Genomic DNA, 27,935 nt, shown 5'->3' with positions numbered 1-27,935 from the left:
ATGTGCATTTCACATGTTATTAAAAAAATGGACACATGTCACTTTTATAGATTAGGTTAAAGGAAATTCCTCCAACCTAGTTTGGAGGAAAACTTTGTCCAAACATGATGATTTGAACTAGTATATATATATATATATATTTTTTTGACATGTCAAAATGATTTAAGCTACCTCTGCTTCATAAGGCGTGATCCTCAACTGATTGAGTCAATCATCGGGACAAATATGTCTTTTTTTATTCTCCTAAACGTCATTTGTTGGGAATAATTTCATCCAACCGGCCCATTAGATCCTAAGCTTCAAAGCCGAAGGCAAGCCCAAAAAGAAAGCACCATCGGAATAGGAGTTTCAATTTGGGTCCAATTAGAATTCCTTAAAGAATCTAAGACAACAATCCAACTCCAAGCCTAATTGAAGTATGACTTGTGTTCAATTCAAACTCTCAACATTCCTGCATCAAGTTAAAAAAATAAGAGATAGTCTAAATCTGACTTAACTTTTTAGCTTTCACTTTTGGGAGAGAAACTCAGTGGCGGAGCCACATGGTACCCCAAGGATTTAATTTTTTTTTTTTTTAAACCCACAGCACCCTCAAACTTAACACACATCACATGTTTGATGTAATATCTCAATGATGTGTAGTTGGTCAAATTTTCCTTGTTTTTCTTGGAGTGATTATGGCTAGAGACCGTAAAGTGCAGTTTTAGACATTTTTTTTTTTTTTTTTGTATTTCTATCTTTTTGATATAGTATCGACATTTTACATTTCTAATATATCAATTTCAGCACATATTTATGAACTTTTATAAATATTTTTTGTGATGCATATATTGTATGAATTACCAAATTTTTAGGGTAAAGAAAATTTTTAGGACGCAAAAAAAAATTTTGCTGCACCCCCAATATAAAATAGCTGGCTCCGCCACCGGAGAAACTAATGGAATAATATTTAAAAAAATAAATGATTTTTATTTTTTTGCTCTTAAAAAAAACTTGTTAAATAATTATTTTGTGAAATTTTTTTTTTTCAAATTTTTAAAGAAAAATAAAGAGGAGCTCTAAAGCCTACGAACTCGTTTTCAACTTTTCCGATTCTCGTAATCGGAAGGCCCGAAGGGTCATGACTCATGAGTAAATTTTGTTTAATACAATAACCACACACAACCCTCTCTCAGAACAAACCCTAGTTTCCAAAACCCTCCAGTTCCTTCTCTCTCGCTGATACAATTCTTGCAATCCGATGGCTCCCAAACGCCCATCTCATCTTGAGGATCCCCCAGCTGCTTCTTCCTCTGAAGAAGAAGCTTCGTCCGAAGAAGAAGAAGGATCGTCTTCGTCTGAAGAAGAAGAAGAAGAAGCTGAAGCAGAAAAAGCCTCTTCTTTACCATCCACTCCGGTCACTGAAAAAAAGTCCGTTCAGAAAAAGCCAGACCCAGAGCCTCAATCGTCGTCATCCGGATCAGGGTCGGATTCAGACACGGACTCCGGGGCCACCCCGAACCAGAGCGTGAAGCCCATCGCATCCAAGCCCATGGAAGACACGGGACCGAAGGCCACCACCAAGCCCAGATCAAAGCCTGCCTCTTCGGCCGCGAGATCGTTGGCGGCGACCAAGCGGCCGAGCTCCGAGACCGATAGCAAGGATTCGACCAAGCGGGCCAAGAAGAAGGCGCCGGAGCCGAGCGCAGACGGCGTCGTTTCGCCGGACAACACAAAGAAGTCAACCGCCGGAGATGAGAAAAAGCTCTTCCAGAGGGTGTGGAGTGAGGGCGACGAGATCGCGATTCTCAAGGGCATGCTCGAGTTCGCGGCGAAGAGAGGCGCCGACCCGATTACCGACGCGGTGGCGTTCCACGAATTCGTGAAGAAGTCGCTGCACGTGGACGTCACGAAGACGCAGCTGGTGGACAAGATCCGGAGGCTGAAGAAGAAGTACAATAATATCGCCGAGCGAGCGAAGAAGGGCAAGCTCCTCCCCGTCTCCAAGGCCCACGAGCACAAAGCCTTCGAACTCTCCAGGAAGGTCTGGGGCTCCACCGAAGAGCCCAACGAAGTAAACCCAGTAGTCGAGACTGCTAAACCGAATGGGAAATCGCCGAGTAAGAAGAGCAATCAGAAGGGAAACACCAGCCGGAGCTTGAAAGAGGAATTGCTTGTGGCTTTGCCGGTTGCGAAGAAGAACGTGGCTGAGAAGATGGAGATTGACAAGAATCAGGGTTCGGGTCCCGTGTCAGGGCGGAGTTTGAATGGGATGGTTCGGTTCGATAAGAGTATGGGTGTGGTGGGTTTGGAGGAGAGTGTGATAATGCGGGGGCTTGAGTTGATTGGGGAGGATAAGAGGGCGGAGTTGGAGGAGAGGTGGAGGGAGGTGGAGATGGCGGAATTGGAGGTCTTTGTGAAGCGTTCGGAGTTGGTTAGGGACCAGGCGAGGTTGATATGGGAATCGTACAAAAAGGAAGCCAACGACCATTGACATTGATTAGCGTTTTTTGGTAAGGTAAAGAAGCTGTTTTGGCAGATGTTAGTGAGATTGTTTGCGGTTTTCAGCTTCGTTTCTGTTTAGTAGGATTCACTGATTTTGAAGTTTGTAATGTTTCGACCGAGTTGGTCTCTTGCGTGGGAGTGTGACATTCCATTGCCATGCATGAGTCCCGTAAATTGGTATTTTATGTGGATGTTGTAACTGGTGTTTAGGTCTACAAAAATGGGATTACTTGATTTTTATAAATGCAGTTGTTATTGCACATAACTTGTTCTTGACAACTTATATTATTGTGGCAAGTTGTTATGGCGACTTCTCTCCTTATAGCTTGTTTGTCATGCAGTGTTATCTTTGATTTTCATTGAATGTAGCTATGTCTTGCCCCTCTTTTGTGTGCTGTGTTTTGGTTGATACTTGATATCATGGTTTGTTCATCTTGTGTACCACAACTCATTCTGTCCCTCTCATTGACCGTTCCAGTGAGCTCTTGGTATTCTAAGCTTATGTGTTGGTATGTAGTTTAGGTAGGTGGCGTCTCCCTCATGGATAAAACTTCCTCTTGGAGAAGTGTGTTTAGAATTTCTAGTTATTGCAAATTTCATTCTATAGTTCATATTCCGCTCTATATCATGGGAGCTGGATGCGTGGGAAATTGTTTGATAAGTTAGCAAGAGAGTGGTGCCAAATGCCTGGTAACTAAATATTGAGGTGTTGTTACAAGTTGATGGAGGTTTAGATCTCTTTTAATCTCTCTACCCTGAAGTAGGACTAAGCTCATGATCTTTTTGTCCTAAGATTCCTAGGTTGGAAGAAATGTTTATGTTCCTTGCTTTTAAGTTCCTTCTTTACCTTGCCTGTTTGGAAGGCCCTATCCTTTCCCTTTTGGTTATAGTAGTACCGTTAATGCTGTATATTACTTCTTATGGATGCATTGTATATTTTTAGGAATCATGCATGCATGCCCTGATGTGTTGTCTCCTATGTGCATGCGCCAGTGTGGGATCACATCCCAGGAATGTGTTTAGTGATAATGTCGAGTTGGAACAAAGCTGACTGAAAAGTAGTTATTATGGTAATATCAAAATGGACCTCAGCAAGATGTTCTATGGATTGGCTTTGGCTTCTTCTTCTTCTAAGGTAGTTTGGGACACTCGGTAATGTTGCCTGGATTGAGGTCATGTCTGCCCAGAGGAAGTTAAGACCACACATTCAGATTAATTTTTTTTATTCCTATTTTGAATTGCAAGAATTCTCCATTGTGGGTAGCAGGCTAAAGAAATACGTTTTTTAGATTAAAAAAATTGATGTTTTCATTATAGCCAAGGAAGCTTAGATATGCGATGGCGTAGTTTGGCACCAAATGAGAAGAGATAATAAGACCCTGTAGTTTAATTTATCATGGCGATTAGGATTATGTGGTTTCAGATTTTTGTTTTAGAAAGGGAGGCATGGAAAAAGGTTTCTTTTTGAGGATGTGGATGTCTTGGTAGTCGGTAGTTTTCCAAAGTGGTGCAAGGTTCCTGTGCATGCAGAGGTTTGGTTAATGTTTTGGTACAAGAATGAAGTTTTTGTTAATAACATTAAGATAAGTTTGAGGCTTGCAAACCCTAAGGGGTTAGCTCAAGTGGTAAGAGCCTTGATCTCTGTGGTAGTCCATGAGGTCTAAGGTTCGAATGGCCTTGGGTGCAAACAATTTCTTGGAGCCAGCTCGTCGGTGAAGTCGGAGTATTACTTAATATGTGTGGAGGTGATGTCTTGGTAGTCGGTAGTTTTCCAAAGTGGTGCAAGGTTCCTGTGCATGCAGAGGTTTGGTTAATGTTTTGGTACAAGAATGAAGTTTTTGTTAATAACATTAAGATAAGTTTGAGGCTTGCAAACCCTAAGGGGTTAGCTCAAGTGGTAAGAGCCTTGATCTTTGTGGTAGTCCATGAGGTGTAAGGTTCGAATGCCCTTGGGTGCAAACAATTTCTTGGAGCCAGCTCGTCGGTGAAGCCGGAGTATTACCTGATCTGTGTGGAGGTGACACTTTACACGGTTCTGAGGCTTACTTAATAGGGGTGGGTACACAAAGTGACACTGCCTTGGAGGAGTTCCTCGTTATCAAAAAAAAGAGTTTGAGGTTTGCCACTTTATCTCCTCATGCACCTCTTCAAATGAGTGTCTGTTCCATTTCTTGCACAGGAACCTCATCTCAGTTGGGTACTTGGAATGTTTTTATTTGTACATTACTCTGACATTGCACCTCAAGAGGGGAATATTTGCTTTGTAGAAGTTCTTTAGCTCCTTTACACCGATGTTTGCTCAATGTGTTAATAATTTTTGTTCATTTTCCAATTTTGTTGTGTTATAAATATGCTTTAATCTTGAGATTGGTACCTTTTTCATGACTTCAGATAGACTTCAATGGGGGTATCAAATCACCCTTTCTTTCTTTTTCTTTCTCACATATGCTATGTTTTTTATTTCCCTTTGATGGAAGCATGTGCTGGTATATTGAAGTAGGGAGTCTTTTCATCTTTTATCATTTGATTGAAGTATTAAGCTTTTGATTTGTTTCCTATGCCTCGGTGTAGAAGTTATCCCTATTTCATTTGTTGTCCTGTACTTTGTTTTCAGGAATGCTTCTTATCTGTTTGAGAGATTTGTGTTAGCTGTCATGCGAATGTCTTTGGGACAGAGTAGTCTGATGGATTAAGTTGATTCAAAAAAAAAAAAAAAAAAAAAAATTGATGGATCGGATTTGTTCAATGACAATCCTTGAATTCTGTCCTTGTGTCCCGAGAAGAGTCATGTTTGACAATATTGTTTTCTTATATTCAAAAAGGGGTAGATGGGCGGGCGGGTAACCAAAGTGGTTTTTTTACTAGGCAAACTATGGTAACATTTACCTGCTAACATCTGATGAGAAGGGGCTTAGACAGCTTATAGAAGCAGGGAGTTGCAGGCCCTCCCACAAACCGAGGTGAGCCTGACCCAGCTCCACCATAATATCAATAGGATTTAAGCTGGTGTCTCACCAAGAAATCATGAGTGATCCTGTCTCACTCTTTGAAGTCTCGGCAATTTATTATGCATAATCCCTCGGGGTTTTATGATCAACTTTGCCAGTTGGTTCACTGTTAACAAGCAACTTTACCACTTGGAACCAACTTCAATGGTTTTATCACTTGAACTATGACAATAAATAACGCTTGAGACCATCACTTTTTTTCTGGAATGTCTGGTATCAAGCATTACTCCTATAGCCATGGAGCTTCTTCCCCTTCATTCAGAGCTACTATTACCAGTCAACTGGGTGTGGCTAAAAAGTCATAAACGTTAAATTGGTTTCATTTTCTTATGCTGGTCGGCATATGAAAATGTTATTTATCTCTCACTCTTGAAAATTAAAACAGGAATGATATACAATTGATGTGAATGAGTCATAGCACATCCTAGATTGTCAAACAAAAGCTATGCAAGTAGCCTCTCCACTGCCACACAAAGCTTTTTATTGTGGGCCCTTGAACGTCGACCCGTTTAACGCTTGCGACGGTTGCGTAAAAGCAGAGCTTTGATGGTGCGGCCTTGAACAGTAGAGCTTGTTTGAGATGTGAAATTTTGAATTTGGTCATGGTCGATCGTGGGCGGTTTCGTCCTTTCACTTTCTCCAACCCTTTCCTATTCCGCTCCTCACAGGCACCACAGACGCCAAAACTTATAACACAACTATCCGACCGTCCAAACATTGAAAACCAACGGCCATAGATCACGATCCGCGTGACTCCACCTTATTGGCTCACACCTGTCCCCCCCCTTCGCTATATAACTCCAAAACCCCGCTGCTTCTCCCTACACACACAAATAGCCACTTCTGCCTTTATCTGTTAATCTTTCTTCGTCTCGAAACTTCTTTGATAATCGAAGGCCCTAAATTTCTTCGATGGCTGGAAGGGGAAAGTCTTTGGGTTCAGGCGCCGCCAAGAAGTCCACCACTCGGAGCAGCAAGGCTGGTCTGCAATTCCCGGTCGGCCGTATCGCCCGGTTCCTCAAAGCCGGCAAGTACGCGGAGCGCGTCGGCGCCGGCGCACCCGTCTACCTCGCCGCTGTCCTTGAATATCTAGCTGCCGAGGTCAGATTACACGCTTTTATTGTTTTCTTATCTTGGTTATGCTCTGTTTGGTTGCCTAGAAACCGTAGGAAAATGCACAGAGCTCCCGATTTTTGTTTTTTTTGTGTGATTTTCGTTGAAATTGAAGGCCTTACATATTTAATTGGTTTCTAAATTTAGTTTCCTCTCTTTTGTTCCTATTTCCCAATCGGTGAAATTGAAGGCCTTAAATATTTAATTGGTTTCCATGGTGGTGAATTTAGGTGTTGGAATTGGCCGGGAACGCAGCTCGGGACAACAAGAAGACTCGGATAGTGCCTCGCCACATCCAACTGGCCGTTAGAAACGACGAGGAGCTCAGCAGGCTGCTCGGTTCCGTCACCATCGCCAACGGTGGCGTTTTGCCCAACATTAACAACCTCCTTTTGCCCAAGAAAACCGGCCATAGCTCAAAGTCCGCTCCGGCCGATGACGAGAGCTAAAGAAATAATCACTCTTGTAATTTTGCTTTTAGGTTTAGATTCTTTGTACTTCGCCCATTTAGAGAAATGAAATCAGTATTATGACTATCAATCACATGGTATTGGCACCGATAAATTATGATTTAAATTTTAAAAATTGATTCATACAAACACACGACAAAAACCACAAATAATGTCTTGAACAATTATGTGTACCAGCAGATAATAGGGAAATAAGAATTTCAAGCAGGAGATGAAAGACGTGGAGTAGGGTTTCTATGCTTTTCTATTTCTCTGTGTGCAGCAGTGGCGGACACATAATAGGCGACTGTGATCATTCCATGAAGAAAGCATAGAATCCCTCCTATAGACAGAAGGCGGCGGTGTGGAAACCCACAGGATTTTCTTGATGTTGAGTTTGCCATTGTTCCTATGATGAGCATCGAGAATCCAACGGCTAATATGAGCCTGTGATATGTCAAGTCCTTAACATCAGGCAGATGGATCAAAAAGAAAGTGTAGCATATAGACGATAAAGATGATGAGGGAAGCACCTACCAAGAGAAAACGAGGGAAGCAACGGCTAATTGCTTGTTGGCTGAGGCGTTTGTGTAATCTGCCTTGGACGAAACGCAAATGCACCCACCAAGGATGTTAGCAATGGTATGAGCCAGGGCTAGAAGTATGGCTGCAGCCAATCCTAGCTTGTAAGCCGTATAGCTTGGCTCTCTGCACTCAAAAATCCACATCTTCATATGTTTCACCTGCGAGATCAACAAAAAAAAATGAAGTTGTTCATAAATCTTGAGATGATAAAGTTGAATTCTAGTGTTAGAAATAGAATACCTTGCCTTGAGAGACTTCAGCCTCAATGCCAAGTATCCCGGCAGCGATGTCCAAGACCATGATCAAAACACAGACAAGAATGCCAATATTTTTGGCCATTTTGGGAATTCAGAGCTTGACTAGGAGATGATTTTAGAGGAAAGGATGGGGACTTCCCTTGCTTTGTTACTATATCTTTAAGCAGGGCCAGGCATTTAGATGAATAACATATATAGTGCAAGAGGGAATAGGTGCGTTCTTAGGGTAAAAGCTTCCTTTTGTCCATACATTTTTTTGCTTTATTCTTCCCTTTTCTTTTCAAACTTGGATTCCTTTCATGGGCGACAAGGAAAGCAGAGTATCACCAGCAAGGGAGGGGGGCCAAGAATTTACATGTATCGCGTATATATGTGTACAACCGATCATAGATCCCTCTTTGTTATTCCTTCAACATTTCCTTTGTTCCAAAGTCTAATGCTTTTAAACTTTTTTTAACGTTGAACTTTCGTGTGTGGGTGTGAAAGAGACTTTCATATTGACTAGAAGTAACAAATAAAAACATTAGTGGATCCATTTGGTAAAATTCTTGTTTTTTCTCAAGAAAAAAGAAATTTACAAACAACCGAAGTGTTACCAATCACTTCAATCCTATGAGTTTTATCTTTCCAAGTCCAAGTGTATTTTTCCAGCCATTAGACCCATTACCACATATGTTGTTGGACCTTAATTGTCTATTTTGAAAAATGCTCATCATTATTATTTGCAACCTCCTTTTTTTTTTTTTTTTTTGTGAATTACTATATTATGTAAATGGTCACCTGAATTAATGTTTGTAAATATTGAATACATGTGATTGCTTTTGCTTCGTTTGGAAATAATTTGCATATGCGTGGATGAATTTTCATTTTTCTTCTAAAATTTTATTTAGTTTATTTGATTCGTTTTGTAGTTTTAAATTTTAATGTTGTGAGGGTACTATTCTCTCAATGGATTTGATTGCTAAATAAAATATTTTAAATTCATAAATTACAGTTTATATGATTATATTCTTTAGTTGAAATATGATATTACTAATATATTATGTTTGTATTTTTTTTTTTTTTTTTTAATTTATTTATTTATTTATTTTTTTATGTTTGTATTAAGAAAATCTATTTATGAGTTAAAACAAGCCTCCCGCCAATGGTATATCAAATTTCACAAAGTTATTACCTCATATGGTTTTATTGAGAACTTTGTTGATCAATGCATTTACCTTAAGGTTAGTGGGATTAAAGTTATTTTCTTAGTCCAATATGTAGATGATATTTTGCTTGCAAATAATGATTTATGTTGCTACAAGAAACCAAACAGTTCCTCTCTCAAAAACTTTGAAATGAAAGATTTGGGTGAAGCCTTCTATGTCATTGGCATAGAGATTCACAGAGACAGAAATCAAAGAATATTAAAATTGTCTCAGAAGGCTTGCATTGAAAAGGACTTAGAGAGATTTAGATTGAAGAACTGTTCAACTTCTGTAACACCTATCATTAAAGGGGATAAATTCAGTAAAAATCAGTGTGCTCAAAATGCATTGGAACAAGAGCAGATGAAAAGTATCTTATATGCACATGTTTGTACTAGATCTGACATTGCAATGGCAGTTGGAATGCTGAGTCGATATCAAAGCAACCCAAGATTGGAACATTGGAAAGCTGAAAAGAAAGTCATGCGGTATTTGCAAGGAACCAAGGACTACAGTTTGACATACAAACACACTGACCATTTGGAGGTGGTTGGATATTCAGATTTAGATTTTGTTGGATGTGTGGATAGCAGGAAGTCTACTTCAGGATATATCTTTCTTCTTGCTGGAGGGGCTATATCTTGGAGAAGCAGCAAGCAGACTATAGTTGCCACATCTACAATGGAGGCATAATTTATTGCATGCTATGAAGCCACTACACATGCATTATTGTTGAGAAATTTTGTTAGTGGTCTCAAGATTGTCGATTCTATAGCGAGACCAATTAAGATCTTCTGCGATAATCATGTTGCCATTTTCTTCTCTAAGAATAATAAAAGTAGAAGCAGAAGTAAGCATATCGACATCAAGTACCTTTGCGTGAGAGAGAACATCAAAAGGAATGAAGTATTCATTGAGCATATCAGTACTGAACTAATGATTGCGGATCCCATGACTAAAGGTTTACTGGTAAAGCAGTTTAAAAGTCATGTGGAGTATATGGGGCTCATTGATTCATTTTGTACTTAGTTATTTCTAATCAATCTATAGACATCATGTTATTTTAATAAAGTTTTGTGCACATTTATTACCTTATCCATGGGGATAAAAATTAAGTTTGGACCCGAGTGACTTATAGGAAGTTCATTCATAAAGTACATTATCCATAAAGTACTCATTTAGGGAGGTATTGCACATCGTGATACATGGAAGGGATGTTTTATCATATAAAAGCTTCACCGCCATGATTCGTGTGTAGTATTCCTTGAATGAGTGGGAGGATTCCATGAATGGTTGGAATAAATAAAGTAATAGCCATATCATAGAATCGAATACCATAAGAAATTTATGTGTCATAAGGGCCAAGTGGGAGAATGTAAGAAATTTTATTTAAGGTATGTCCCTTATGTCACATATATTATTATGATTATAAAATATATATAATTACAGTGTTCAGTGATTTATTCCAATTAAAGCTTATTCTATGAAATCAAATATTCTGAATTAAATTGTCGATTTAATTCTTGTGGAAACAAAATATTTGATTTCATTACTGATTTTATTTTGTGGAATCAAATAATCTGTATTAATTATTTATTCGATTTTTATTCCTTGATGGGAGAAATAATTAAGGTAGTTGAGGGTCCCTGACCTACCTATAAATAAGGCCTGTATATTCCATCAATTGACACTCACTGGTAGGCATAGGTCAGAAGAACCTCTCAATAATTTTTTAGTTTTCTAGTTTTGGTTGTTGTGAAGTTGTTCTTCAATCTACTTGAGCAAAGCAATGGCTGGAGGTACTTATATATTAAATTATTTCCGATACCACATGTAAGAATTTTTATATATAATTAAATGCTAATTGACAATAAAATTAGCAGCAGAATGAATAATTATATAAATACCTCTAGCCATACTTTGCTCAAGCCAATTGAAGAACAGCTTCACAGAAACAAAATCTGAAAAACTAAAAATATTGAGAGGTTCTTCTGACGGATGCCTACCAGTAAGTGACAATTGATGGAATACACAAGTCTTATTTATAAGTAGGCCAGGAACCCTCAATTAGAGCTGTTACCTTAATTGTTCCTCTCATCAAGGAATAAAAATCAAATAAATAATCAATACAACTTATTTGATTCCACAAAATAAAATCAGTAATGAATTCAAATATTTGTTTCCACAAGAATTAAATCGACAATTTAATTCAGAATATTTGATTTCATAGAATAAGTTTTAATTGGAATAAATCACCGAACACCGTAATTATACATATTTTATAATCACAATAATATATATAACATAAGGGACATACCTTAAATGGAATTTCTTACATTCTCCCACTTGACCCTTATGACATATAAATTCTTTATAGTGTTCGGTTCTATGATATGACAATTACTTTATTTATTTCAACCATTCATGGAATCCTCCCACTCACTCGATGAATACTACACACGAATCATTGCAGTAAAGCTTTTATATGATAAGCCGTCCCTTCCATGTATCACAATGTGCAATACCTCCTTAAATGAGTACTTTATGGATAATGTACTTTATGAATGAACTTCCTATAAGTCATTCGGGTCCAACTTTAATTTTATCCCTGCGGATAAGAATAATATATATGCGCACAAAAATCTTTATAACATTACCTTTATGTTTATAGACCAATTAAAGAGAAACTAAGTACAAATGAATTAATGAATCTCATATATTTCACATGACTTTATACTTTTTTTTTATCGGTAAACCTTTAGTCATGGGATCCACAATCATTAATTTAATACTTATATGATCAATAGACACTTATTGTCACTTAATGTTCTCTTTCATAATGATACTTTATGTCGATATACATACTTCTGTAGTAGAATTAACTCAGAAGATCTTTATGGGTCTAACTATAAAATTGACAGTCTTGAGACCTTTAACAAAAATGTCTCAACCATAATGCCTATGTAATTAATTCATAGCATGTAATGACTTTAGCTTTCATGGTAGATGTAGCAACTGTAGTCTGCTTACTGCATCTTCAGTACATATATACTGAAGTTGATGCTCTACTATCTACACATTTAGCAAAAATCAAATCTGAATACACACCACCAAACGGTAAGTGTATCTTTAGGTTAAACTGTAGTTCTTGGTTCATTGCATATTCCACAATACTATATTGACCCAATAGTCTAACTGCTATTTCAATGTCAGGTCTAATGTAGACCTGTGCATACATATGGAATATTTTTCATCTGCCTTTCTTCCAATACATTTTGGGATATTATCCCCTTTAATATTATGTACTACTAAAGATTCACAGTTCTTCATTCTGAATCTCTCAAAACTTTAGTGAGAGGAACTTTATGTAGCAAACCTAAATTAGTGTTTGCAAGCAAAATATTATTTATATACAGGACTAAAAGAAATGTAACTTTACTCCCACTGACCTTAAGGTATATTCAATGATTAACAAGGTTCTCAATAAGCCCATGTGAGGTAATAACCTTGTAAAATTTTTGTATATACCTTTAGTTAAAATTTTTGTATTCCGTTGCATTATTTGACTATACTCTTTAGTTAAAATAATATTATATGTTCTAGTTGAATTGGATTAACTAAATGATACAAAGTAAAACTTTATTGTTAATTTTTTTATTTGTTCTTCACAATAGAAACAAAATGAAAAATGTAAGATTTGCATGACATAGAAGACAAATGATTATCATTGAGAAAACAAATTGAGGAGGTATTGGTGTGGGTAGTGGAAGTAGCTCTAGCCAAGTTATGAATTACAATAGCTTTCAACTAATCAAAGTATGACAAAAGACAAATCCAGTTATAGCTCATGCAGTGTTGATATTCTTACTAAAATCTTGACACCAATATTTCTTTCTCTTTTTTCTACTTCTTAAAAGGGAAAATTTACTAAACTTTGGAATTTTGGTTCACCTTCTTATGAATGCGAATATTGTGGTGCGATAATACAATATGAAGAAAGAACAATAAAATCTAAGAAGCTTGTTAATCCTAAATTTTCTCTATGTTGTAAGGATGGTCAAGTCAAGTTGCTTTTGCTAAAAAAACCACCTGCTCTTCTTGAGAAAATGCTACATCCTACCCACTACCGTTAAAAAACTTTTGGGCACAAATAAGAAGTTATAATGCCATGCTTCCCAAGGCACTAAATTGGTGGGAATTTGGATAATAAAATTAATGATGAAAAATGTGCTTTTATATATATATATATATATATATATAGTTTTTTTTTTACTTAACGGTCAAAACCACCATATAATTGGAGCACTACTCCCACTCTTTCGAGGAAAGACAATTGTTCTTGATAGTGAATTTCGACAAATCTCAGAGGTTGTAGTTAAAGAAGAAGAAAACAAATTAAGGCATCAATTAAGAGGTCTTCATTATGAAAGTGTTGTACAATTTGTACTTTGACAAGAAATATGAGGCTTGAACAAAATCTTGGTTATAATGCTATAAGAGAATTTGCACAATGGATTATGAAAATAGGTGATAGCGAATTAGATGATGGTAAAGGTGAAGTGGTGATTGAGATACCATATGATTTAACAATTCAACATGATACTCATTATGTTAATGATATTGTGAATGTTACCTACCCTCAGTTGAAAACTAAATAGATGCAAAGTATTTAGGAGAAAGAGAGATTTTAGCTCCAACATATGATGATGTGCATGACATAAACGATTAGATGATTGATCTTTTAACGTTGATGCAGAAACATATCTCAGTGCAGATTAGATACGTAAAGCTGCAAGCAACATTTAAGACCAAGATATTATGTATCCAATAGAATTTCTAAACTTTCGTCCTGTTCGAAAATATAAATTGAGACTAAAAGTTAGAATCCCTATAATGCTACTTTGAAATTTAAATCATAGTGCTGAACTTTGCAATGGTAATAAAATTTTAGTTACTCAATTGTTAAAATGAATCTTAGAAGATATAAAATCATATTAGGAACTTATTTTGGAGATAAAATATTCATTCATTTCGATTCTAAATTGCCTTTTGTACTGAAAAGAAGACAATTTCTCATATCTCTTTGATTTGCTGTGACAATTAATAAAAGTGAGGGTCGATCAATGCAACGTATACCTAAATTGGTCTTTAGTCATGGTCAACTATATCTCCAGAGTGGTAGACATTGAGTACTCATTGCAGATAAACATTATGGTGATCATTTCCATACAAAATAATAATAATAATATATAAGAAAATTTTCTATATTTTTTCTCTGGGTACATTTAGAATTCATTTGAATGATTTTTAAGAATATATTTCGGTACTTGTAACTTGATTTGAAATGATTATATTTTTCCTTATGAATATAAGTAAGTCTTACCAAAATAAATTTTGTGCAAGTGTTATTGAATCATATCAACATAAGTTACACATTTCTAAATCAAATATCAATTGAAAAAAAAAACATGAAATGTGAAAGTTAGATTTCTACGGATGTGGGACGCAGTTAACATAACACATGACCATGAGTTGATCAGTCTTGATATGATAATAGCCGATGAAAATGTAAGTTGGTATTCATTTCTTTTTTCAATAAAATTCTTTTCATGTATAGAGCAGTAAATTTGTGAAACATATTTTTTTATGGAACGCTAATACATGCAAGTATTAGAAAGAATTCGGCTCAGCGTTTCAGACCTCTTTTCAATGAAGGAAGTGTTTATGCAATAAAGAATTCTATGGTAGAAGAAAATAAAGAGAAGTATTGTCTAGTGCATAACCAAGTTTAAACTCTTTTCATATCAAGATCGGTCATTACATACCTCAATATGGATTTGAACTTGCTGATTATAAAAGTATAATGAGTAGTTGCAAAGTAACTAAAATCCTATTACCGTTGCAAAGTAGGATTTAACCTACTTTTTAACCTATTTATATACTAGTCAAATAAGTAGTGTCGTTACAATGACTCATTATAGTTTCGGAATCAACAAGATCAAATCCATATTAAGGTATGGAATGATTGATATTGACATTAAAAGAATTTAAACTTGGTTATGTATTGGACAATATTTCGCTTTATATTCGACTATAAAATCCTTGATTGCATAAACACATCCTTTATAGAGAAGAAATCTGAAACGGTAAGCTAAATTCTTTCTAATACTTCCATGTAATAGTGTTCCATAAAAAATTGTTTCACAAATTTATTGCTCCATATTTGAAAAGATTTTTATTGAAAAAAAATGAATACCAACTTAAATTTTTATCAGTTATTATCGTATCAAGACTAATCAACTTAGGGTCATGTGCTATGTTAACTATGTCTCACATCAGTATAATTCTAACTTTCACATTTCATGTGTCTTTCTGATTCAAAGATGTGTAACTCATGATATCATGATTTAGTCACACATACACAAAATTTATATTCATAAGGTTTATTTATATTTATAAATAAGAAAAAATCTAATCATTTCAAATCAAGTTACAATGGAAGTATCGTAATATAATCTTAAAAATCATTAATGTTAAATGTTACCTAAAGGTAAATCATTGAATATTTCAACATATATAATATATATATTTTTTTGTATGAAAATAATCACCATAATGTTTATCTGCAATGAGTACTCTAAAGTCATTTATACTTGCAACTTTGGAGATACAATTGACCGTAAGGGTAAGTAGAAAAAGTCCTACATGTTGCAATGACCAAAGCAAAGAGATACGAGAAATAGTTTTCTTTCAGTACAAAAGGCAATTTAGAAGCAGAAGGAGATACAACTATTCATGGAATGAATACTTTATGCCCAACATTAGTTCTTGATATAAATTAACTTCTAAAGACCCATTTTGACAATTGAGTAACTAAAATCCTATTACCATTGCAAAGTTTGATTTAAATTAGATAGTAACATTATAAGGATTCCAACTTTCAATCTCAGTTCATAGTTTGGGATACCAATAAACTTCAATGAATTTAGAATTCTATTGAATAGATAATATCTTAATCTTGAATGTTGCTATTCAACTTTACATATTGAATTTGCACCGACATATATTTTTTCATCGATGTTAAAAGATCAATCATGTAATCATTTATGTCCTGCACAACATCACATGTTTCAGCTAAAATCGCTATCTTTTCTAAATAATTTGTATCAATGTCTTTAGTTTCCAACTAAGGGCATATTATAGCATTCACAATATCATATTAATGATGAGAATCATGTTGAATTGTTAAATCATATAGTATCTCAATCAACGTTTCACCTTCACAATTTTCTAATTCGCTATCACCTACTTTCAGAATCTATTGTGCAAATTCTCTTGTAGCATTATCACTAGAATTTTGTTCAAGCCTCATATACCTTGTCAAAGTAAAAACTATACAATATTTTCACAATGAAGACCTCTTAACGGATGCCACAACTATTTGTTTTCTTCTACTTTAGCTACAAGCCGTAAAATTTGTTGAAAATCACCATTAAGAACAGCTGCCTTCTCTCAAAATGGTGGGAGTAGTGTTCAATCTCTATGGTGGTTTTGACCATTAAGTAGAAAAATATAAAGCACATTTTTCATCATTAATTCTATTACCCACATTCCCACCCATTTGGTGTCATGGCAAGTATGACATTATAACTTTTTATTTGTGCCCTAAAGTGTTTTCGAATGTTGATGGGCAGGATGTGACATTTTTTTCAAGTAGAGCAGGTAGTTTCTTAAGCAAGAGCAAATTGACTTGACAATCCATATAACATAGAGAAAATTTAGGATTAACAAGCTTCTTTGATTTTAGTATTCTTTCTTGATATTGTACTATTGCACAACAATACTCACATTCATACGAAATTGTACCAAAATTCCAAGGCTTAGTAAATTTTTCCCATAAGTTAATAAAAAAAAAAAAGAAAAAAGAGAGAAATATTGGATTAAATTTAATGTTGTGCACAAAGAATATCAAATAAATTTAGTTAAGTCATTTACTTGGAATATCTTCACTTCCTAATGCATAGCTGAATTCGCTATTATCATACTTTGATAAGTTAAATTTTTGCCATAAGTTAAATCCAATGGTTGAACGCTATTGGAATTCTTAACTTGTCTAGAACTACTTCCACTACCCGCACCAATACCTCATCGATTTGTTTTCTTATTCATAATCATCTGTCTTGCAGGTCTTGCATTTTTCATTTTGTTTCTATTGCAAAATTGTGAAAAGCAAAAAACAATGGATCCACCTTCTGTCATACTTTGATAAGTTGAATCAATTAGTTGAACGCTATTGTAATTCCTAACTTGGCTAGAGCTACTTCCACTACCCACACCAATACCTACACCAATACCTCAATGATTTGTTTTCTCAATCATAATCATCTGTCTTCTATGTTGTGCGAGTCTTGCATTTTCTTTTTGTTTCTATTGCAAGATTGTGAAGAACAAAAGACAATTATAACAACAAATTTCTATATCCTATCATTTTGTTCGTCCAATTCAACTAAAACAAATAATATTATTAAACTAAAGAATATAGTCAAATAATGCAATGGAGAATACAAACAAAATATGTTATTAACACCATTTTTCAACTAAAGAGTATATCCATACAGTACTTCAAGTTATGAGTTAAAATATTTATGTAGAAAGAAAATCTATTGAGAAAATAGCACTCACAACAAGAAGAATTAAATTACAAAACAAAGTAAAGAAGAAAAATAAAAATTTTAGAAAAAGAATAAAAATACCTCCATGCGTATTGCAAATTATTTCCAAAGAAAGCAAAAGCAATCACCTGTATTCAATATTTACAAACATTAAATTCAAGAGACTATTTACATAATATAGTAATTCACAAAAAAATAAAGAACAAAAAGCAAAAAGCCCTTTAGATGATTGGATGCAAATATCAAATAATGAGCACGTTTCAAAGACAATTATGAGAAGTGAAAACAAGGTAATTGAGGAAAATTAGGTTTGGTTGGGTTCGGGTTTTGGAGTGGAAAAGGCAGACTGGGTTATGGTTCAATTATTGGGTAGTTAAATGGGTACGTTTTGGAGCTCAAACAGATGAGAAAAAGGAATAAAATCATATCTGTTTTGTGGTTGTGAGACTCGGGAAAACAAATTTGGTTCTATGGGTTTGGAGGCTAATAATAGATGAGTGCAGATCATGCTAGAAAATGACGTGTATATGATTAACTGTACAACATTTCTTCCAAAAACCACTCAAAGAAGACACAATAGCCTAAAAAGAAAAAAATAATATGTATGAACCTTATGAATATTTCAAAAATGATGATTCAAGTTACTGTTGAGCTGAACCTTAAGAATGATTAAAAAATCATTCAAGTTGCTGTCTGTCTCAACAAATGGGAGCTTAATTTTTATATGACTGCAAGCTTTCCCACTGTTTTCGTGCTTAAGTTTTAGATTTTTCAAAAGGTTTCTCTTTTAATTAACCTAGTAAAATTAAATAAAATGGTCACTAAAAGGTTTATTAAATTATACAAGGACAAGTTGTCAAAACATGACAAATGTAAGGAAGTTCTATAAAAGGATGTATCTTTTTGTTCAAACAAACTACCTTTTATGCTACAAGTATTTCAATTGATTATTCAATTTAGTATACGGTATTGATGATGTTTGGAGGACTTGCATTTAACAACTTGCAGATAGATACAATTTATCTGATTTTTTTCTGCATGCAAAGTTCCAACCAGCCCTACAAAATAGTAAACAATAGCAAATGCAAGACACAGCTGCTGAAAGCTTAAAGTTGTATGCTTGAGAGAAACATTTTAAGAATGTCATAGATGGATTAAGGAAGGAAGAACTAACATGAATATTTAGCAGTTATAATTCAAAGGGATACCATCTGTTTTTGTTTTGGTCACCTCCCATTTTAGTATCAGTTGCCACATTCTGGGCATGCTACTTCTTTGGAGTTCCATCATCTGCTAGTAATACGCCAGAGTTGCAGAACAAAAACAAAAAGAAGAAGTACAATGATAAATAGCTGGAGCAGTCCATTTCAATCAGGGTCAGTGAGATACTATGGGAGACAAATTCAGAGGCATAGTAAGTAATCATGTCAATTTCAATAGGCATATAGTATATTCTAAGTTTTTGCAAGAAAGTTTTGGAGAATATGATACTCCATTCCCTTTTCTTCCTCCTCTGCTTTTCACCTAATTTCCCAGGCTCATTTAGAATCAACAATCACACAGTAGATTACTAAGTTAAAAATAATAATAATAATTAAAAAAAAAAAAAATCTTGCTAAAGCATATGTTTCTCAAACAGACTGGATCCAAATAGAATATATTAGAGAAAATGTTCTTTTTGAGTCCCCAATGGAAGATACAAAGAAGTGCAACTGTTCCCTTATAAAGGACATTGAGATGCTTCCAGTTGGTGATCTCACGGAAATAGGAGAAAGATACATTGAAATGTTCAATGTCTAAACTCTCACTCCAAACTAAATTCCTAAAGAGTAAACCATGAACTACCAAATCTGGGACGTTTTTGGAAAACAATAGTAGTCAACCAAGGCAAGGCAATCTAAAGACAATTTGGAAATTCCCTTCAAATCTCAAATCTGGATAGCCCTTTATCCATTAGTTTTGAATCAAAATTCCTAATCCATAGAACAGAGCCCTGAATTAGTTTTGAATCTAAATTCCCAATCCATAGAACAGAGTAGTAGTATATGAGCCATGAACTACCAAAATGTGTGCATAATTTTGGGCTTTTAGATCTCAAATTCTTATATTTATCGAATCAATACGCTTTAAGCCAAAAACATAAAATCTTAAACACCTTTAGAAAGTTTGAATGTTTTTGTGAACAGCCATAGCCGTTATCTAAAATCTCTTAGCAAAATTTCGAAGAGGTTGCAGGGAAACCGATACAAAAAAGGAAAAGAACGGAAAAAACAGAACAAAAAACAAACCATCAATATCGAGATATAAAAAGAATTCCATTAATCAAGGGATAGAAGGCCATATATAAAGTAAAAGAAACTACCTCTACTCTAGATGTAGGAAGGTTACGAAATCTTCTCTTTCTTCTCGTTCCTCCTCCTGCCACTTCACTAGATTGCCTCTTGAAATAGGTAACGAAAAAAAAAAATACTGACGTTAAAAAAGGATCGAGTCGGTTGTTAAAAGAAAACGAAAAGGGCTGAAACTGATGTGGGCTTTCAATTGGTGATGTATGTGGGTGGGGAGTTTTAGAGAGAGACTGAGAAACCGTGGGAACATTGAAATCGACTAGAGTAAAGAAAGCAGCAACGGCGAACGACAATGAAGCCGGAGGTAAGCAACCGCTTACAAATATAAAACAGATTCATGTGACTCCTAAATCAGTTGAACTCGGATACAACGTGCCCACTGCACTGTTTAAGTCGGTGGAAACAATTTGCGTCGTTTGAAGAAATTATATAAAACCCTGGGACTTAGAAGGGGTCGACATGTCTCACAAGGAAAGGAAAACTGGGGAGAAATTTGAATTACTAACCTTAGGCAGAGATCACAGCCGATTGAGTTACCCTTTAAAGACAGAAGGCGTCTTTGTTGCATGGTAGGAGTAGGAGTGGAAAAAAACTTAAACATATAAAATGCAATTTTTGCAAATAAAGAGAGAGATTTTAATAAGACTCATAATTAATAAATATTAATAAAAACTTATTTTATAAAAAAATATATTTAAGGCCTTAATTATAATCAATATTCTTTAATTAAGGCCATAAATTATGGTAAATCATTAAGAAATAGAATAACATCGTTTGATTTTCTTACAAACTTAAATTTTCAACATTCCATTCTAAAAATAAGTCTTAAAAAAATTGATAGCATTAAGTAAAGGAAATCAAATAATAAATTAATATTAAAGTCATTCTTAAAGATACTCTAGTCAAAAATAAATTATTATTCCAAGTCTCAACTGCCAACTGGATCGTTATTCCATGAGATATGATTTTTTTTTTTTTTCCCTTTCTCTAACATGAGACATGAGTTGTTTTTGTCCACACATGATATTCAAAAGTATGGTCTTCAAGGAGTAACTCAATTGATTGTGGATCACGCCTCATGAAGCAGAAGTCACTAGTTCGAATCTCCTATTCTCCTTCACTTGTGTGGACATGTCAAATATATATATATTAAAAAATATGAATTTATGATTGGAGTCTAACGTTAAAAAAATTAAAATTTAAGAAGAAGAAAAGTCTTTAAATATTTTATTCAATTACAAACTATTCTTTATAAATTTTGGTTTTTTCTCTCTATTTTTCTATTCAAAGTCTTATTCAAATTCAAATTGGTCTCTTTTTCTCAAATTTCATTATTTTCCAACAACTTATTATTCAAGTCCTTCAAATCATTCCATATCTTATCAGGGATAACAAAAAAAATGTTAATTACCAAAATCTCAATCAATCAATTGCATTAATTTTTTTAAATTTTATTTTAGGAAACTTGTTACAATAATTAGCCTTTTCTTGTGCAGATTGGTAATGTTAGATAATCATATCAGGGTTTCGAAATAGTTCATTTGACAATTCAGGGTTTTATTGTTCTATTTTTAAAATTTATATTATTCTAGTTATAATACAATTTATTTATTTATTTATTATAAATCATGTTTATTTAATTTGTAACTATTTTAAAGGGTAAAATCCATATATCTCTCTCAAACTAGCACCTAATTGATAATGTTTCCTCAAACTTTTAATTGTGACAATATCTCATCCAAACTATCAAAACATTGTCAATGTTTTTCCAAGGTTAGCAAAAAGATAAAAAAAAAATAAAAATGGCCCTATATATTTCTCAATAAGACAAAAATACTCATATAAATTAAAAAAACATAAAAAATAATATTTTTTATTTTTATTTTTAAAACGAAAAATTTTAATTTAAAAAGAACGATTTTTTTTTAAACGAAAATTTTTAATTTTTTTTAAACAATTTTTTTTTATTTAAAAAATAACTTCTTTTTTTGTAAAAAACAAAAAAAAAAAAAAATTGTTTTAGAAAACGAAAATTTTCCACCCTTTGGATTTTTTTTTTTTTTTTTTTTTTTAGTTTTAGGTTTTTCTAGAAATTTTAGTATTTTTTGTTTTATTTTACTAAGGGTAGTTTATTTATTGGGGGAACATTGACAATTTTTGGTAGTTTGGGGGACATTGTCAATTTGGTGGTAGTTTGAGGGGGTATATGGACTTTCCTCTATTTTAAATTATAGATGTCTCATGTCTACAAGAAAATATGCATATGGCCGGATATGAAAAACTTAAAAAAAAAAGTAGAAAAATTAATTGAATCTCAAAATTCATAAATGAACAAGAAATTAATTCATAAAAAAAGAGTTAGTAGATAATGAAATAATATAACAAAAATATGACATTGAAAATAATGATAATGCTTTTCAAATATGTAAGATAACAATTCTTGATAAAGAACTTAAGGAAAATAAAAAATGCAGAAGAAAATAAAAATACTAATATCATTATTTGATTCTATTGTTACAAATATTTACAACCTAGGTCAATAGAAAAATATTGATGCAAAATTAAGAGATTTATTAGTAGAAAATGGTCAAATAAAATATCATTTTTAAATAAAAATATAATAGTAAATTAAATATTATTTAAATTTAAAGAAAATACCTCACTTAAACTTCTCACCTTATACCCCAAAATGTATTGAGCCGACCTGATTTGTGTTATATGTAGTATGACTCATATATATATATATATATATATATATATATATATATATATATATAGCTGCCATTTGAATTGTGATGTAACCATTTACATTTTAGTAATTGACGTGAGAATTATTATGTTGGTTGTTCGTGAACCATATTACATACCAACATGCCTCTAAGGTCCAACAACTAAGAAAGCTCAAGACTATTGCTAGTACTAGGCCGAGCGGCGAAGCCCACACCAAGCCCAAGACCAACAACTGGATGCACCACGGGTAGGGTATCCCCTCTTTTGCCTAAGGTTTCAAGCTCTCTCTTATTATACCATTACCCTCACACTCTCTAACCTTTTTTACGAGCTTTACCATTTCTCAATTAGAGTCTTACTAACTTAGACATTGAAATACCTTCAGCTCCTCCGTGAAAGGAGGCCTGACCTGGATGTTCATTGCATCAACAACTCTTATAATCCATTTTAGAAACCTGATAAATATCATATAATTAATTGTCACATGGCTGTCTACAATTTAATGGATAATGTGACGTGATATGCCTTGTGATGTTGGAAGTAAATTTGTTCTTTTTTCTTTTTAATTTTCAGTATTAATTCATATGCAAATTTAAGATTCGATTAAAAAATTCTAAGTTTTATCTTTGTTGGGAATAAAATTACACTACAAACCCATCAAATTTTGGGTCTTATGTCAATGACAGACCCACAAAGCTATTAATTAAATAGCAGAAGGTATAATCTCTATTAGAATAATCTGGGTCACAGTGTCCTACTCAAAGTCTACATTGGAGTAGGTGCCCAAGTCCAACTATTGCTCTCAAGTACAATTTCAATTTAACTCAAATAAGAAGAACTAGTCAAAGTCTACCTCAACTCTTCATCTTATAAATAGGCCCTTATACGATGTACAAAAACATCCTGAAATATCTTCTCACATTCTACGTTCTATTATACAGAATATGCATAATCTTTCTCCCGAAATTGGAGTTTCCTCTTCTTTTGCAGCCTGAAACGTAAACGTATTCTTTTGCAAACGGTTAGACAGAAAATTGTTCTAACAATCTTGTATTTTTGTTTTGTTTCTATGAGATCTACCACGCTCAAAATATTCGTAGATATATGAACTTTTGAAATTTAAGATTCAAATTTGAGTTGAGTCCATTTTTAGGTAAGGTTGTGTGAGCAATGCTATATATTACTCTTATTCCACTAAAGCTTATGTGTCGTGGTTGTCATAATATTGGGTAAATAAAAATTGATTTTTTAATTGGAAAAATCAGCTAATGTAAACTTTGAGAAGATGCGAAGAAAATTGAGAAGGATAAATTAATAGAACTACTAATCCCGTAGGATTGGAGTACTCAAAATTCAAAAATCAATCTTGTTGCAGGATATGGGCCCCACGCTCATGACGTGGTATATCAGGATTAACAACACGTTTCAGGGGATTATTTAATTTGAGATGACTATATCTATATGTTGGCGAAACCATTTCTCGAAGGAGCTGGAACACTTCCAGTGACATCCCGAGAAACTTTAACTTGAATCAACGGGAATCGCATTTCCATTTCCATTTCTTTCCCTTGGTCTCTCACTTTGGCTCGATAATGTCGGCGTACCTATGGAAGAGCTTCGACGAGGACGAGGACCGCCCGGAGAAACCTCGCCGCTATGGAGTCACGGAGATGAGAGGCCCCCATTTCACCCTCTTAAGCCAAAACGTTATTCAGGTAATCCTTATGATGATTGTCTTCATTATTAGTGCTAATCATGATCTTATTATCTATAACAACTACTTTTACTTTTTATTAGATGGGTTTTGGTTGTTGGGTAACTAACTATAGCGAAAATCTACGAGCTAAAGTTCTAGAATCTTGTGTTTGATTAATGTCCACTACCCACAATCCCATGTTATATTTTCGAACAAATGAAAAATGGACAATGAATGTAGAGAATTGATATCTACGGAATTTGAAACAGAAGCGAAGATAATAGTGGGGATTGTGTATTGATGGTAAATATAAGTTTTGAGACGTTGATCTCGAAGTTGTAGATGCGCTTAGGTGGCAGATACCATAGTATAAAACTCTCTCTTCCTCAACTTTCTCAGTGAGAGAAAATATCAGAAGTAGCACTGGTGCTCGCTTATTCCATGTAGAATTATATAAAGAAACAAGATTAATGTTGAGAAAAACATGGGAGTATTCGAGGGAGTAATCAAGGGAGGGATCTTTGAAGGGAATTAAAGAAGGTGCAGATTTTACCAGCTCATCGATTACCACATTTAAACGATCTTTAATTTTTTTTCTTAGTTCATTATATCTGATCGAGTTGTGTATTGAGCTCGCAAAATCTGAACCACTTAATTAAAAATAATTGTTAAGATTTTAAGAACTCCACCATAGAGTTATTCAAGAAAAACTAGAGGGTGCTAATCCCGGGAAGGGAAGGATCATGCACAAGGTTACTGTTTCATAATCTTGAGCAGGAATGTGTGCATCTGCAGTTGCACAGTTACTTGTCTACCAATAATGACACACATTAATTAATCATCTATATCTATGCTTCTTATTCATCTTCTTTGATTATTTCATGAGAGTTGAGTAATATTTGGAACTGCTACAATACTCCTCCTTTATCCTTGATTGAGACCAGCACTGCTGCTCAACACTTTCCTAAGTTGCTTCTCGGGATTTGACAAAGATCAGGATATTGTGTTCTGCAGGATATTTTTGAGTCCATGGGACAATTTGTTGATGGATTAAAGTTCTCTGGAGGTTCTCATAGCCTGATGCCAAAGGCTTTCATTAAAGAAGTGATTAACATAGCTCACCAACATGATGTATATGTTAGCACAGGTGACTGGGCTGAACACTTGGTTCACAAAGGTCCATCGGTCTTCAAAGAGTATGTGGAGGTGAGGTGTGGGAGAGGATTTGTATTGTAAGTTGTTTTCTTTAATATTTTTTAGAGCACTAATTCTGTGTCCTGCTATGATCTCTTTAGGAGTGCAAGCAATTGGGGTTTGATACTATTGAGCTGAATGTGGGATCACTCGAGGTTCCTGAAGAGACTCTTCTAAGATTTGTGCGCTTGATTAAGAGTGGTGGTCTCAAAGCCAAGCCTCAATTTGCAGTGAAGGTTAACAAGTCTGACATTCCTGTTGGTGGTGATAGAGCATTTGGAGCTTATATTGTCCCAAGACCTCGATCATCTGGTATGTGTGCAGTCTTTTGGATGAGTGCTTATTGAAAATATTTCCTACAAGCTTTATCATCATGATCAATCTTCTTCTAAGGATAACATGCCGTCTGTAGAGAAGGAAAAACTGTCAATATTATGTTCTAGATTGAAATTGATGAACTCTGGTCATCTGATATGGACTCTTTTCATGATGTACATATAAATATTTGGGCCAAGGATGCTTGGTTGGTGAAATAAGCACAGTACACACCCTTAGCTCAGAGCATCTAGGATGAATGTATTGTGCAGAGTATTAGTGTAATTAAGTGTAGTGTTTGCTCCAGATGGATAGAAGTGGATTACCAAAAAATGAAAGGCAGCGTAGTTTGATGTGATTTTGCAATTAACAAGCAAACAGTTTTGTTCAAGCATCAAACAACTTCGTTCTTTTCTTGCCTTAAAATGTTTTTAGCATTTATTATTATTATTATTATGAATGCAACTATGGAACCTCTTATTTCAATGCTATTCACATAGTTCTTAAACACCATTTGAGTCTTTAGCCAAAGCATACTTTTGGGATGTCAACTTTACTTGTTAGAAGGTTGTCTGCCTGTTTAATTTGTATTTTCTCATCATGACTTGTTTTTTCAGTTGTTTGAAGAGACGATAGATCTTAACATTTTCTATTCTTTAAAAATCAGAATTTACTCTAGGTTTGTGTAGACAGGATACTGATATATGTATGTATTTGTAACATGGAAATTGGACCGGGGAGTCCCAAATATAAATACATGCATTGCTTTGTATTATTGCCCTATGTTACACTATCCTGGATACCAATGTTATTAAAGCTCAGTATAGATTTTGCATCCTTGTAACCCACATGCTGTACTGTTTCCTTTTGCTCGGTGCCTACTGTATTTTGTAGGAGCTGGTTACTTGAACATTGGATCAAATGAGATAATGTCATAGGCTTAATGTCATCAAACTAGAAAAGAGTGAGAGGTTGTTGAATTGTCTCTATGGTTTGACCATGAGCTTTCTCTTTGCTTACACAGAATTTGTTGAAGATGTGGATCTTTTGATCAGACGGGCTGAGAGATGCTTAGAAGCTGGAGCAGACACTATAATGATTGATGCTGATGATGTTTGCAAGCATGCTGATTCTGTACGGTCAGACATAATTGCGAAGGTCATTGGGCGTCTTGGTCTTGAGAAGATCATGTTTGAAGCATCAAATCCCAGAGCCTCTGAGTGGTTTATTAAACAGTATGGTCCCAGGGTATGATGCTCTTCGTTTCATCCTTTTCTTCATTACTGAAATTGGGATCTTAATTACATGTTCTAACATCCTTGCTGATGGCCTCTACTTCCAGGTGAACCTCTTTGTGGATCACTCTCAAGTGATGGATCTGGAATGTCTCCGGGGACGCAACCTGGGTAAAAATCATGCATCTGTCCTTGGATCCTCATCTTTTCTGTTCTGAACTGGAGGTACATTGCAGAGATATATATTACTTGTACGAACTGGTTACATTGCACATGACTTATGCGAGCTGTAATGGATATCTTCTAAATAAAACTTAAGTTTGTATGTGTGTTCAGTAAGTTCTTGAATGTTTGTTCATCTATAATCTTGATTCTTCTGATTAGCACCTTATCTCACTATTAATTTTCTAATCAAGTGAAGTATCTCTATCTGAATTATCATATGAATGAATGTAAATGCTTTGAGATCTATTTCTCCTAGCATTGTATCATTACCATTCATGTAGTTCTGCAATAATATAGCCTGTTGCTCCCTCAAATCTCTTTGGGAGGTTGAGAAGCTTACATGGTGTTATTAAGTTACTCTGATACCATTTGTATCGATTTAGGGAAAGCACTATTCACATTTGCGTTATTACTCCAAAAGAACTAATTAATTTTGA

General features: G+C 34.5%; 4 protein-coding genes and 1 pseudogene across 5 annotated transcripts; 4 read left to right on the top strand and 1 right to left on the bottom strand.

The window, feature by feature from the left end:
• The first annotated feature begins 1,076 nt into the window (after positions 1 to 1,076).
• LOC132168685 (GLABROUS1 enhancer-binding protein-like) lies at positions 1,077 to 6,925 on the top strand. Of its 2 annotated transcripts, none has more exons than XM_059579701.2 (2): positions 1,077 to 2,492; positions 6,836 to 6,925. In XM_059579701.2, the coding sequence occupies exon 1, from the start codon at positions 1,241 to 1,243 to the stop codon at positions 2,471 to 2,473; it is 1,233 nt and encodes a 410-aa protein (XP_059435684.2). In that variant the 5' UTR covers positions 1,077 to 1,240; the 3' UTR covers positions 2,474 to 2,492; positions 6,836 to 6,925. The 2 variants fall into 2 exon arrangements, with proteins under 2 accessions (XP_059435684.2, XP_059435683.2); XM_059579700.2 differs by having other exon boundaries at positions 1,077 to 2,497; positions 6,836 to 6,923.
• Positions 6,112 to 7,145, top strand: LOC132170012 (putative histone H2A.3). The gene is made up of 2 exons (XM_059580938.2): positions 6,112 to 6,593; positions 6,836 to 7,145. The coding sequence occupies exons 1-2, from the start codon at positions 6,405 to 6,407 to the stop codon at positions 7,052 to 7,054; spliced, it is 408 nt and encodes a 135-aa protein (XP_059436921.1). The 5' UTR covers positions 6,112 to 6,404; the 3' UTR covers positions 7,055 to 7,145.
• A 63-nt stretch (positions 7,146 to 7,208) lies between these two features.
• LOC132168687 (transmembrane protein, putative (DUF1218)) lies at positions 7,209 to 8,317 on the bottom strand. Its single transcript, XM_059579702.2, has 3 exons — positions 7,880 to 8,317; positions 7,592 to 7,797; positions 7,209 to 7,501 (listed from the first exon to the last, which is right to left on the bottom strand). Exons 1-3 carry the CDS (start codon positions 7,976 to 7,978, stop codon positions 7,276 to 7,278), a joined length of 531 nt encoding a protein of 176 aa, XP_059435685.1. The 5' UTR covers positions 7,979 to 8,317; the 3' UTR covers positions 7,209 to 7,275.
• A 916-nt stretch (positions 8,318 to 9,233) lies between these two features.
• On the top strand, positions 9,234 to 9,776 carry LOC132170011 (secreted RxLR effector protein 161 pseudogene; annotated as a pseudogene).
• Positions 9,777 to 24,302: 14,526 nt separating this feature from the next.
• HSA32 (Aldolase-type TIM barrel family protein) lies at positions 24,303 to 27,656 on the top strand. The gene is made up of 5 exons (XM_059582431.2): positions 24,303 to 24,548; positions 25,544 to 25,735; positions 25,825 to 26,035; positions 27,063 to 27,286; positions 27,381 to 27,656. Exons 1-5 carry the CDS (start codon positions 24,426 to 24,428, stop codon positions 27,489 to 27,491), a joined length of 861 nt encoding a protein of 286 aa, XP_059438414.1. The 5' UTR covers positions 24,303 to 24,425; the 3' UTR covers positions 27,492 to 27,656.
• Positions 27,657 to 27,935: the final 279 nt, after the last annotated feature.

This window comes from Corylus avellana, chromosome 1, assembly GCF_965113065.1.
Source record: "Corylus avellana chromosome 1, dhCorAvel1.hap1.2, whole genome shotgun sequence".
Lineage (NCBI taxonomy): Eukaryota > Viridiplantae > Streptophyta > Magnoliopsida > Fagales > Betulaceae > Corylus > Corylus avellana.
The sequence above is the reverse complement of the archived record's forward strand: the minus strand, read 5'-3'. Positions and strand labels throughout refer to the sequence as shown.